Below are 11,703 nucleotides of genomic sequence, written 5' to 3' on the forward strand. Positions count from 1 at the left end.
CTCCAGGCTCCTTGACTCTGCTCAGTCATTTAAGCTGGTTCATCCATTTTAGCTAATCTAGCAGTTTCCTTTTTCACTCTTCAGCTCAGTCTCAGAATCAGTCATGCTTTCCCTAATGATCACCAGGTTAAGGAACTTAACAGTGTGAGGGGAGGTTGAAGGTGTTGGCTGTGCTTAGCCAGGAGAAGGTAAGGCTTAGGAAGAGCTGATCATTGCCTTCCAGTACAAAGATGGTGGTTATGAAGAAGAAAGTGGAAGCGCTCTCTCCACAAGGTGCATCATGATGAGGCAAGAGGCAATGGCCATGGTCTGCTTCCAGGGAAATGCCTTTGAATATTAGAAAAAGCATGTTAATGGGATCAATTATTGCCTTGAAATAGGCTGCCCGGAAAAGCAGTTGAATTTACCGTTCTGGAAGTATTAACAATATAGCTTGACAGTGTACTGGGTGAAGATGAGTTGTTTGTTCATGTGGACCACATGCCAAGTTGTCTCAGCACCAAGGAGTCGTCTGTGGCACTACTGTAGCAGCAGCCATGAAGCCTTAACACCCCAACCCTAAGCTTAACTGCAGCATCGCCTGTCACTAAAGCTTGGTTCAGTACAAGGTCAAAGCCTAGGATTAGCAATCTTGTTCCAGGTCACGTTAGCAAAGAGTACATATATAATTAAAAATACAGAATCTAACCAAAGCAAAACAAACCCCCTTAGTTTCCTAGGAAAAAAAAAAAAAAGAAGCTGCATTCTGGGGCAAATTACACAAAGAAAATGTCATGGCTACACAATGCAGGGGCTTCTGAGGCCAGACCTCAAATTCCAGTAGCTATGTCTTCAAGCCTGTGGAAGTAATCCAAAAAAGCCAGCATCCCAGTAAAGGTTCTTTACGATGAACTGGAGGTAGCTGTGTTTCTCTGTTTTAGGTGTAAAAGCTAAGGGCAAAAAATAGGAGTGTTTATAAAATGTCTGCAGCTATTGAGGCTCAACCAGTCAGGGAAGCAGCGGACTTCCCTTGGAGCTTGTTTTCCTTTTTATCCTTGGATGAACTAGCGTGCAGTACATTATGCTGCCTTAATGTAGGGGTTTGTCACGGTCTGCACTGGGGCTGTCCTGGGAGTGTAAGAAGGCGATGAGTGTGAATGAAGCACACGGTGGTCGCTGGGGCTCCAGCCCCGTCTTCAGGAAACCTGTCGCAGAGCCGTGCAGGAAAGGAGGTGGGTCTTTGATCCCTTTGTTGTAGCTGCTCCCTGGGAATTTGCTGAAATCAATGCCCTGTTTTCCTGAAGAAATGAATGGCTATGCCTAACTAGCTTTGTGAAGCTCCGGGGAATTCACTCCCTCTGTTTATTGACAGCTGAAAAGGAGCACATGGTGCTGAATGGGTCCTCTTGTGAAAACAAAACAGAACAGATCTAGCCTTAGTTGAACGCAGGGACATTTCGAAAACTCTGCCGAAGGAAGATGGCACGTTTCCTGCCACCTTGCACTAGTATAGTGTGACTTCTTAATAAAAGTGCAATTTAAAATAAGGTAAGGTTTGTTTTGAATTCCTACGCATAGTACGGTTGTGAAATGTTTGCATTTGTATTCTTGAGTGCAAAAACAATGTTTGCATTGTGTTGTGCCATGGGAAACACCTTCGTCTTGTGCTGTTTTTAGCTTCTGCGTATGTTCCCTTATTCTTTGATTAACGATGATTAATGAATAGTATTAGGAAATAACTTGGCATCTGAAAGTTCCCGTCAGGCTCTTAACATCGGTCTTTTATGTAGGCTATTATATACCACTCTTTACATCTTTGAGGGTCAGGTGAAATGCGTTAGTTGATTTCTTGACCAGTACAGATCACTGTGTTAGTGCTTTTTGCACATGGCAGCAGACTAACCAGAGGCTCTGTCTGGCAGAAAATATGGGAGCCTCAAATCTCCTGAAATGTGTTTATTCCCAAACCTCTGTTTCTGTGAGTAAACTTTAAGGCAAGGAATGGATCTATCTTGCTTGCTGATTTTAGAGGTAGAGTTGTTTTTTCTATGACAGCAAAGAATAGCAAGAGGAGGACGACAACAAGGAAGCGATATTTTCTTCGCAAAAGTACAGCGGTTTATCGGCCCAAAGGAATTTGGTGTAATTCATATGTAAATTTCCTACTGAAAACAGGAGAACAGATCACTAGAGTTTCTATATCAGTTTCTGCAGGGATGGAAAAGTTTCTGAGCTCATGTAGTCACAGTTTTCAGGTGAAGGCAAGTTTTGAATGCAGGAAAATAGTTAAGTAATGTCATCTCATTTGTCTGCTCAAGTGTAAGGATAAGCTCCCGCTGGAATAGTAGCTATTGTGCTGTCTTGTTCTTACAGAGAAGTAGGAATTACTTTGTGTGTGTGTGTGTGTGTGTTGCAAACTGGATCCAAAGTATTTCTGTTTGTGCAGTTGTATGAAAACTATTTAGTAATCTCATAGTGTCAGTAGAATTGCTTGGGAGGTTTTGTGTTTATTGGGGTAGTTTGTGTTCCTTCATCTGGCATTTGTTCTTTGAGTGCCTTTGAACTAGCAGTCTTACAAGTTTTGTCTCATTTTGCTCTTCTCTGCTGCAGATAACGTATCTGTTTTTCTTGGAAGCACTGAGGCTCCATGGACAAACATACTTTCTTTTGAATAAATACTTAGTGATCCCAAAGATAAAAGCATGTAGCATCACTGTAGAAAATCAGTATTTTTGGCTTGTGGGTTCTGCCTTTACATTCCAAGTTTTTTCCAAGGGAAAAGCAAAATAAAAAATGTATTTATGATTTTGAAAAGGGTATAAAAAAACACTGATTTCAAGCAGGCTGATGTTTATTTTTGTGAGCTGCACTGTCATTGTTGTTATACAAATGTAGCAGGAGGGATTTTTTTATGTTTAAGTGTATTTATAAATGATAGGCATTGGGAGGCACTAAAATTTAGAGCTAAAGCTAATTTAAAGCCAATGTTTCAGTTGGAAAAGAAACATTTTGTAGGTTGCTTTATTAACATAACTTAGATGTGTTATGAAAATATTGGCCAGTGAGGGTTTTGATTTCTGAGCAATTGTAATGTTGTAAATAAAAACCAGTCATAGCTTGGAAAGCTTAGTTGATCACAGCTCTTTTAGTGAGTGTGAAGGAAGGGAAGTAGATGATTCACATGTGACACAGAGAAGGTGGTATTTGTGTTCTGTTAATTGGTTGATGAGGCAACAGAGAATCTTATATTTAACATAATGGACTGGAAGATGTTCAGGCAGAGATGTGCAGGGAACTGCAAGAGGATGATCAGGTAACACAGCTGTACCTTTGCCTCATCTCCCAGTAGCAGTGGCTTGCTTCATTTACTTAAATTGTCCTTAAGACTCCTGCCTCTGCAGCTTCAGGATGGGTATAGCTTCTCTACCATGCCAAGCTTCTTTGTGTCCTGCAAGTAAGTTTGTATTTCCTTCTCCAAAGCATGTCTACCTGCAGAAAGCAGATGGAGATATGTTCCAGTTTCTGGCATCTTTGCTGAGAATGGACTCCTGGGAGTCCACACTGAAGGTTGTGTGATGAAAATGAGAGCAAGAATTTAGGATGGTTTCCTAGAGAGAGCCAGTTTTGTGGCCATCTGTCAATCTCCTCTGGGTGATGTCTGACCTTGCTGGCCAGTAGCAACCAAGTTCAATTAAAAGTTTACTGACAATGTGTTTCTGCACTTAGGAGAGACCTACTGTAAGGTTCCCTTTTAAGGGAGTGTTGCAAGTGTTGGAAATATTTCAACTGATTAAGATGAAGCATTAGTCATTAGAATCTCTGTACTTCATTTATCAGAGCTGAAACTTTGGTGTTGACCAGCCATGAATAAAACTGTCAGCCACGTTAACATACTTGACGTGGATGTGTGTGTTTGTGCTCGCATACATCCAGGTAGACGTGTATTTATACAGATGTGCATTCAGGAAAACATGTGTAAGTTACAACAGTATCATTAACTGCTAAAAGATCTGTATTTAAATAAATCAACTGGTCTGCCAAAATCTTCACCAAAAAGACATGCTTCAGTCCAATTAGAGCTGTGTCTTCTGTGGACAGTAAAACATCTGCTGTGGGGGGCACAGAATATAGGCCCGGAGTGCGTCCCAGGAGCCATAGGGTGCTCACAGATACTTTGGATATGACTCTCTCAGTGGTTACCTGTGTCTGTGTGGATGGTGGAGTTTCTTTCTGCTGTCTGCAGGACTGAAGCAGTTTGAGCAGTGCTAGCAAGGACTGTCCTGCACCAGCATGGCTGTGGTTGGCTTGTAGCCGGAGATGGGCAGTAGGAGCTTTGGCTCTTTCCCTGCTTTTGGATCTAATTTTATAATTTTTATCCTGTAGAGGGAGGAGAGAAGGAGGAAAACAAACAAACAAAAAAAAAAAAACAAACAAAAAAAAACCACCCTGAAAAATCAAACTGCATTTTTCAATTTGATTGTTTGAAATGTGTTCAGCTTTCAGCAGTGAGAAGTCATCTCTTTGTTTGCACTGATTAGAAGCTATTACATGTAAACTACAGGAAGTGACTTCATTTGAACGGTACATTATGTGTATGGATTTTGATAGCAATGAAAACCCAGTGTGGTGTACCAGAAATGTGACGCGTACATTTTAGTCTCAAGAATAACCAGAAAAAAATTGCTTGCTTTTCTTTTTTAATCTTAGCTTTCAATCACTGCCTTGATCTGAAGTCATTTTTAGGTGAATGAACCTATCAAGAGCTGTGATGAACTTGCCTTCATCTCCATTTGGGGTGGACACTCCATACAAGCTAGTTTCCTTCTCATGGGTGATAGAATTGAAGTGATGAGAACGTTCCTCTGAACACGTTCTCACCTAAAGGCTGGGCTTACCTGCAGCATGGGTCCTGGTCCATGGAGCATCTCCTGGTCAGGGAGCTGACCTGATCTGCCAGTCTGACCAAAAGTATGGCATGGCAATAAGGCATGATACTGTTTTATTTCTATTTCCAAATATAGTAACTCAGTTTTTAGGTTTTACATTGTAGTAGAATGAGGTCATGTTACTATAAATGTGCTTAATGTTAAGGATGATTGCCAGGATGTCTGCAAACCACCCATCCATCGTTCTCTTCCCAGAGAAGCAGGGGCCCCACATAGGCACTCACACTCAACAGTGCTGCTCATCCCTGCCAAGATTAGGACTGCTTCTCCACTGATTTTCCCAAATAATACAAATTCATGTGTGAGTGAATATGCCAGTTTGCAGCCTTTGCTCAGGTGAGCAGTTAGGATTACAAAGTCAGCCCTGACTGTGGTCAGCCTTGACTTTTCCCTCCCCTCCTCCTCTCTTTTTTTGTGCGCATAGCTAAGCAGTGGTAGTTCTCTTTTAATGGAAGGTGTTCTTGAACAAGATAGAAGAGACATAAGAGAAAATGAAGTTCAACTACTTTCACGCTGGACTAAGGAGCAGTTATTACAGCTGAAGGCTGTCAGTCAGTAGAAAACGTAGCGAGGCAAAATATCAGAAGTTAAAGAGATTAGAAGAATGTTTTAAATATTCTGAATTCTGGTACTTGTAACTGGAGTTACAAAAAAATTGGATGAACTCTTAATCAGTTCAGAGCTTCATCTCCTTTGTAAATAAATGTGCTTTGTTCATCAAACTTAGGACATGTAAGACTTCTTTCATAAACGTTTTTTCCAGAAGAAATATGTGGCAGTGGCCCACAATAGTGGCAAAATAACATGGGATTAATTGTTTGCTAATTGAGTACTTTGAATTTTTGCCAAATAAATAATATTCTGGAACAAGCTTTTCAAGTTTTTCTAGCAATGGATGCTTCAGAACAAATGACAGAGCAGGAAAGCCTGACATACTTTTACACAAGAAGATTCAAAACTCAAATAATGCAAATGCAATGTATGCTAAGGGAGAACATTTCAACAAGATGTTTATGTGATGTCCCTGTACATGAGAGCAGAGCAAGAGTAATGGAGCAGCACCGTTTTACTTTGGGGTAAATTACTGTTGTTTGCTATGCAAATCTTATGATTGTAATTAGACTTGGATTTGGAGTGCTGTGTACACTGATCTTTGTTCCCTCTGTGCACGGGAGCTAATTCTAATGCTGCAAAACTGCGCAGCAAATTTTGAGCGCTACTCGGCAGAGCAGTCATTTCTTGCAGTGCATCTTTGCAAGCAATGGGTGTTGTGAAAGGAAGGAGTTACCTCTGTGATCACACTCCGTGCAAGAAGTACTGCAGACATCTTCAGAGACACTGAAGGAGGATTCAGGTACCGTAACATCACTGAAGAGCAGAGGTTGGAGAAGATGCAGTAAGACTGCCTGATAGGGATCTGGTTGTTGGCAAATGATGTTTTAAAAGTTGTGCTTTACAGCTGATTGGCCAAGGAGCTGGTGGTATGTTGGGGCTCTTGCAGCAGTGATTGCGTTCCTAGTATAGCTATGTATAGCTCTGTTATCTCCACAACCGGACTTTGTGTAACCGCAGCCCGTGGCGCCATGCCCACACTAATGAGCTCTCCCCTGAGGCCGGGCTTGTGTCTGTGGGGGTGGCACTGCCCAGGGATTGGGCCACTGCTTTGGAAACCCGTGTTTGCTAGCTGTGCTGGAGTCCTGCCTGCCTGCTGCTACCTGCAGGAGCGTGGCCCCGTGAAGGGCTGATGGCCCTGCAGTTGTCCTAGGGGAAAGGAGAGCGGGCCAGTCTGTAGTCTGCAGCATTGGCCAAGGAGAGCTGTCACCTGGACCAAGGGAAGCACCCCCGTGCTGTGGATGGCTCAGGTATGGCAGTCAGCCTGCTGTGGTCAGCTGGCGGGTGGAAGCATGTCCTTTGGGCACTGTGGTTTCTGGCAGTGCCTCCTGACAGCCGGGCAGAAGCCAGACGTGCTGCACACAGTAGAATAACATTGTGCTGGTTATGGGATCTGCTAGTTCGTGTGGTTTAATCTGCAGGTAGATAAAGTGTTGCTTGGAACTCTATAAAATTCTTTACAGGCAAAGAATGAACGAGTACCCTGCAGGGGATCCTAAAGTATTGTTGCTCTGAAGATAAAGATCTGCTTTTTACAACTTGTAGTTCCTGTGAATGTTTCATTTATTTTTGTTGCCTTTAGATTAAAGGAGCAACAAAGCAGAGCTATGGAGGCGGTTTTATTATTTCCTTGCATGCTTGTGCATTATCACGTATTCTTGTAAACATGACATGGAATCTGTTAATCTTATTTGTATAAATGTAAGTAAGTTAAGGGAGCTGAGAGACTGTAAAAGCATCAGGCAATATACTGATGTTCCTAACAAAATGCAGAAATACGTTTTGAGCGTTGCAAACTGGTGCCACAGTGAAGCTGTGATGACATATGCATATCTTGCTCGGTAATTTAGCATTGAAATATGAAGGGTTGTGAGTTGGTCTGAAACTATCTCCAAGGAAGAATGCAACATGATGATTTTGTGCTGTTAGTTTTGGGGGAAGAAATCACAAAGACCCCCATTTCCCAGGGGATTACCTAAGGCTATGGATACTCTCAGTAGTTACCATATTACAGTGACCCAGTCTTGTAGCAATTTTCAGCATGCAATATACATTCGGAGTCAGGGTACCAGGTGTGTCAGGATGACATCAGAAATACTGTAAAGTAAATATAATTCAAGGACTGGAACTACAATTAAACCGCTAGATCAGCTAGCAGTCTTCGTATCCCACATCAGAAAATGCAGATGATCCTAGAGCAAACATTAGGTAGGTCTGGGTGATACATGATGTTGCACAGAGATACCAGGCCAGAGCCTGCAGGAAGGTGCTTAACGAGTGCGTGTATCAAGAGGTACCAAGCTGCCAGAGTGACAGCTGAAGTGGGTGGGAAAGCCAGTTAGCTTAGGGTAGTGTCCTCATTGAGAGCTGCTTCCAGCTCTGGAAGCTGGTTTGTCACATTCTCCAGGCCATCACCACAGACTTGGCTAGAAACCCTTCCCTCAGCTATTTATTTGTGCTAGCATTTTTTTCAGTTTCAAGGAGCATCCTCCATGTACGTGTTATAAAGTTCGATTTGAGAATCATAGAATCACCGAGGTTGGAAAAGACCCACAAGGTCATCCGGTCCAGACATCTGTATTTCTCACTAAAGAACAACACAGTGTCTAAACGTTCCTTGAACACCTCCAGGGTTGGTGACTCCACCACCTCCCTGGGCAGAAAGCGTTATATTTCTGTTATTTTGAAACCTAATCTTCCCCCAGTGTGAATAGAGGCCTGCTGGGAGGTCACTGCTGTGCTTGTGGGGTCACCTGGAGGTGGTGGCAAGCACTCGAGTCAGGAGCAGGGATGTCACCATCAGTCACTGGGGCCGTACCAGTCAGCTTTCATAAGTTAACAGCCAAACTGCCTTTGATGAGCTCATTTTGTGGTCACACCGCTGTCTCTGTGAGTATCTGATGGCAGGCCTTTCAGTCAGGCCACCTTGCTTGGAAACTTCAAACCAGATCAGCTGTTTGTGTGCAGCAGTGGGGTTTAACTGACAGAATAGTAGTGGTAATGCTGGAGGCTGGTTCAGGGGAGGCCCATTGCACTCATTTTCCCTGCTTTGTCCTCCTAGCCTGCCCGCTGCCTGCCTCAGGTCCTCTGCTGCAGCAGTGCCCCGGGAGGGCTGCAAGGTTTGCTCAGGAGCTGGGCTGCGATGAATCACAGAGGCATGGCATGGAGTGATAAGGTCGTGTACTTTATGATTAGATACATCCTCCCTCTAACAGCAGCTCTTTGTCTCCCTTTTGCTTTTGGTAATGTTTTTCAGCTGTTTGCATAGAACAACTCTCCAAGCAGGAGCTGCACAACTCGAAACAAAGTCGCTATTATTCTAGGTAAGCCCAGGAAGCTGGTAGAGGACCCCTAATAATTTGGTTGCCCTCAGAAGACATAGATTGTTGGTAATCTATTTAAAAGCCTATTAAGTTAAACCACCATGAAAATATTTCTTTTCTTGCAGCCTAGCTGTGAAGGAACTTCAGATACATAAAACTGTGTAACAAGAAAAATCTGTCCTGCAGTTGTATTTAGGGTTTTTTTTGGGTGTGCATTTTCAGTGATGCTTGTGGAGTGGTGTGCTCTTTATCTGTAGGTCTAACAGAAAAAGGGAAAAAAAAATCATGGATTTTAGCTATTTGTAGTGCAGGCATACAGCCTGGGAGCCATGAAAAAAGAGAGCTATTATGTGATCCCCAAAATAGTGAAGAATATGGACTACTGCTGTGTTTTTAGCTTGACAGACATACAGGTCTACCTCCTCATTTACAACTGATGGAAAGCCCAGAAAACTCAGTAGGAACACTTTGGACTTTTTTGGGGGAGATTTTGGACTGGACTCGTAAAGCATGTCTACTGCCTACTTTAGTTAACAAATGTAAACCTTTTGGAACATTGCTGAATACTCTATTTGTGACACTACTATCCTTTCTCAAGGGTCATCCCAAGTGTCTCTCCAGATGTTGTCCCTGAGCCCTTATGCTTCTTTCTTTGGCTTCTAGCTCCAGCCTGACCTGAAGACTCATTTCGCTTGCCCCAGTCTTTGCTACAGCTTCCCTTGGCTCCCTCAAAATCTCTTGGGTGTTATGGCTTCACTCTTCCATTGCTTACTGTCACTTACTTGAATAGACTTGCTCAAAAGAATTTTCAGAAGTAAAACAAAGCAAGGTAGTCATGGATGATTTGCTGGTTCACTACTTTTGTTTCTACTGTCTACAAAAAGGTTCTGTGCACTGTTTTTCCCATCACTCTGTGTAACTCCAGTGCTTGGATGTCTTCTGTTGAAGAGTATCACTGCCACATTTTGTCATTGCTCAATATGAGTTTCCCTGGCAACCAGCCTGAGCTACGCTGAACCAAAAATACCTTAATGTGCTGGGAGAATGTCAGTATTTGCAGACGTCTTTCTCATTAGTGACTTCTCTGGATGGTTCATGTGTTCTGCAAATGCGATTACTGTGAAACTATGCCTGGGAAATGTGGTGTGCCTCTTGGCTTTCCATAGACAGCACAGTCTGGGAATGCTGCCTTTAGCGGTTGTCAACTGAGTTGTGGCTGTAACACCTATTATACTCATTTTTCATGATACACTAAGGGTCTCATCTTTTACTCAACAGGGCCTGTGCAAGATCACAAAGTCACAGTGATCTTTCCTGGGCTTCTTGAATCTCTGCAATAACCTTGGTTATTACTAGCAATCTTGCTATTCTCCTCTATGTATAAATGCATATACCTTGACTTAAAGGTACAGATACTGTGCGCTCCAGTTTTGCTGCCATCCTAGTCTCTGCAGTCACTGCTGACAACTTTTCCCAGTGAGCTGTGTATAAATCTTTGGAGGTCATGATCTGCCAGTGCACACAGGAGGGAATGCACAGACTGGAGGTCTTATTTCAAACCTTCCTATTTCTGCTCTGGCTTTCAGGTAGTCTTTTCTGTACTTAATGTAGAAAAGTGCTGTAAATAGAAACATTCATAATCCAAGATGTGTTCTCAAGCAAGACAATTACTAGAGACTACAGTGGAGGGAAATACTGCATTTGTACTAATGGGTTCTCTTTTCTGGATTTGTAGGGTGTGAGGATTGCGGTAAAAGCCTTATAGGAGAATGCAAACTCCATGGACCACTCATCAGGGCTAAAGACAGGGTTATTCCTAGCCGAGCCCGTCTCACCCTACCTCACTACCTTACTTTGCGAGTGTTGGAGCTGCGAGCTGGAAACCAGCAGAGTAAGTACTGTAGCTCTTTTTCCCACATTTCTTAAAGAGACGGCAGTAATACTAACACTAGCCCTTTTTAATGCATTACTTAAGACTTACTTGAGTGTAACTGAATCTCAAATTCAGCTACTGTTATTTATGACTGATTTCTGGTACCTTCAGTGCATAGGCTGATGTTTGGATAGCTGCTGGAGCTGGCGTGACATTTAATAGGAAGCTATCTGTTAGCTCGGATGAGTTTATGCAAGTACAATGAATGTTGAATTTGCAATGGTAAAAGCCGTATACTATTGCATATCTTTTTCCCAAGCCATGCAGAAAACAAGAAAGTGTATTCGATGAAAGGCCAGAAACAAAATGGTGCAGACTCAAAAGAATATAGAGTGTTAAATCACTTTGTGCACCATCTTCAACTCATGTTATAGAAAGTTTGAATGCTCAAGGAGGTGACAACTTTCACAGCTATGCCTGTAAGCATAGCGCTGTGATAATGTCTTGTACACTGAAAGACAATCAGCACATTTGAGCATTTCATGTTAATGTCCTGTTGTGGATTTTAAGCGCTTATGTAAATTGTATTGAACGTAATTCCATTTTTACAAAGCCTCTTTAAAGAAATGGATCCTTTTCAGACTCTTAACACTTTGAATGGTTTACCTGGTATATTTATATTGAAGAAAATCTAATGTGTTCAGGACTACTATGTTTAAATCCATTTTAATAACTGTAACTGTGCAAGAAATAGTTTATTATGTTGGCATTAATATTAGTCTGGTCTTCTTTATTTACAGTCCTCGGAGTATTTGCAAAGAAAGTAATACAGAAGAGAACACAGTTTGGTCCTTACGTTGGTCAACTGTCTACAAAATTGACCTGCTATGATGAGAGTAGGCTAGTTCTGCAGGTAAAAACCCTGTGCCTTAACATGAAGTGCGTATGTGTGTTTTAACATTTCATATAG

General features: G+C 42.3%; 1 protein-coding gene across 6 annotated transcripts in view; it reads left to right on the top strand.

Annotated features, from left to right (window-relative positions):
• Positions 1–11,703, top strand: part of PLAGL1 (PLAG1 like zinc finger 1) — a 37,671-nt gene that overhangs the window by 15,248 nt on the left and 10,720 nt on the right. For 4 of the 6 annotated variants that reach the window (XM_085543511.1, XM_015858282.3, XM_085543510.1 and 1 more), the window contains 2 exons: positions 10,596–10,751; positions 11,534–11,646. Coding sequence is in view for 2 of the 6 variants with exons in the window: in XM_015858282.3 (XP_015713768.2) it covers positions 10,596–10,751; positions 11,534–11,646 (269 nt within the window). In the remaining 4 variants the exon portion in view is untranslated. Of the gene's footprint in view, positions 1–1,271; positions 1,528–8,793; positions 8,861–10,595; positions 10,752–11,533; positions 11,647–11,703 lie in introns of those variants that run through there. The other 2 variants (XM_085543508.1, XM_085543509.1) reach the window with 2 other exon arrangements.

The sequence above is a fragment of the Coturnix japonica genome, chromosome 3 (assembly GCF_054131305.1).
Source record: "Coturnix japonica strain WE chromosome 3, WE-NBRP24, whole genome shotgun sequence".
Lineage (NCBI taxonomy): Eukaryota > Metazoa > Chordata > Aves > Galliformes > Phasianidae > Coturnix > Coturnix japonica.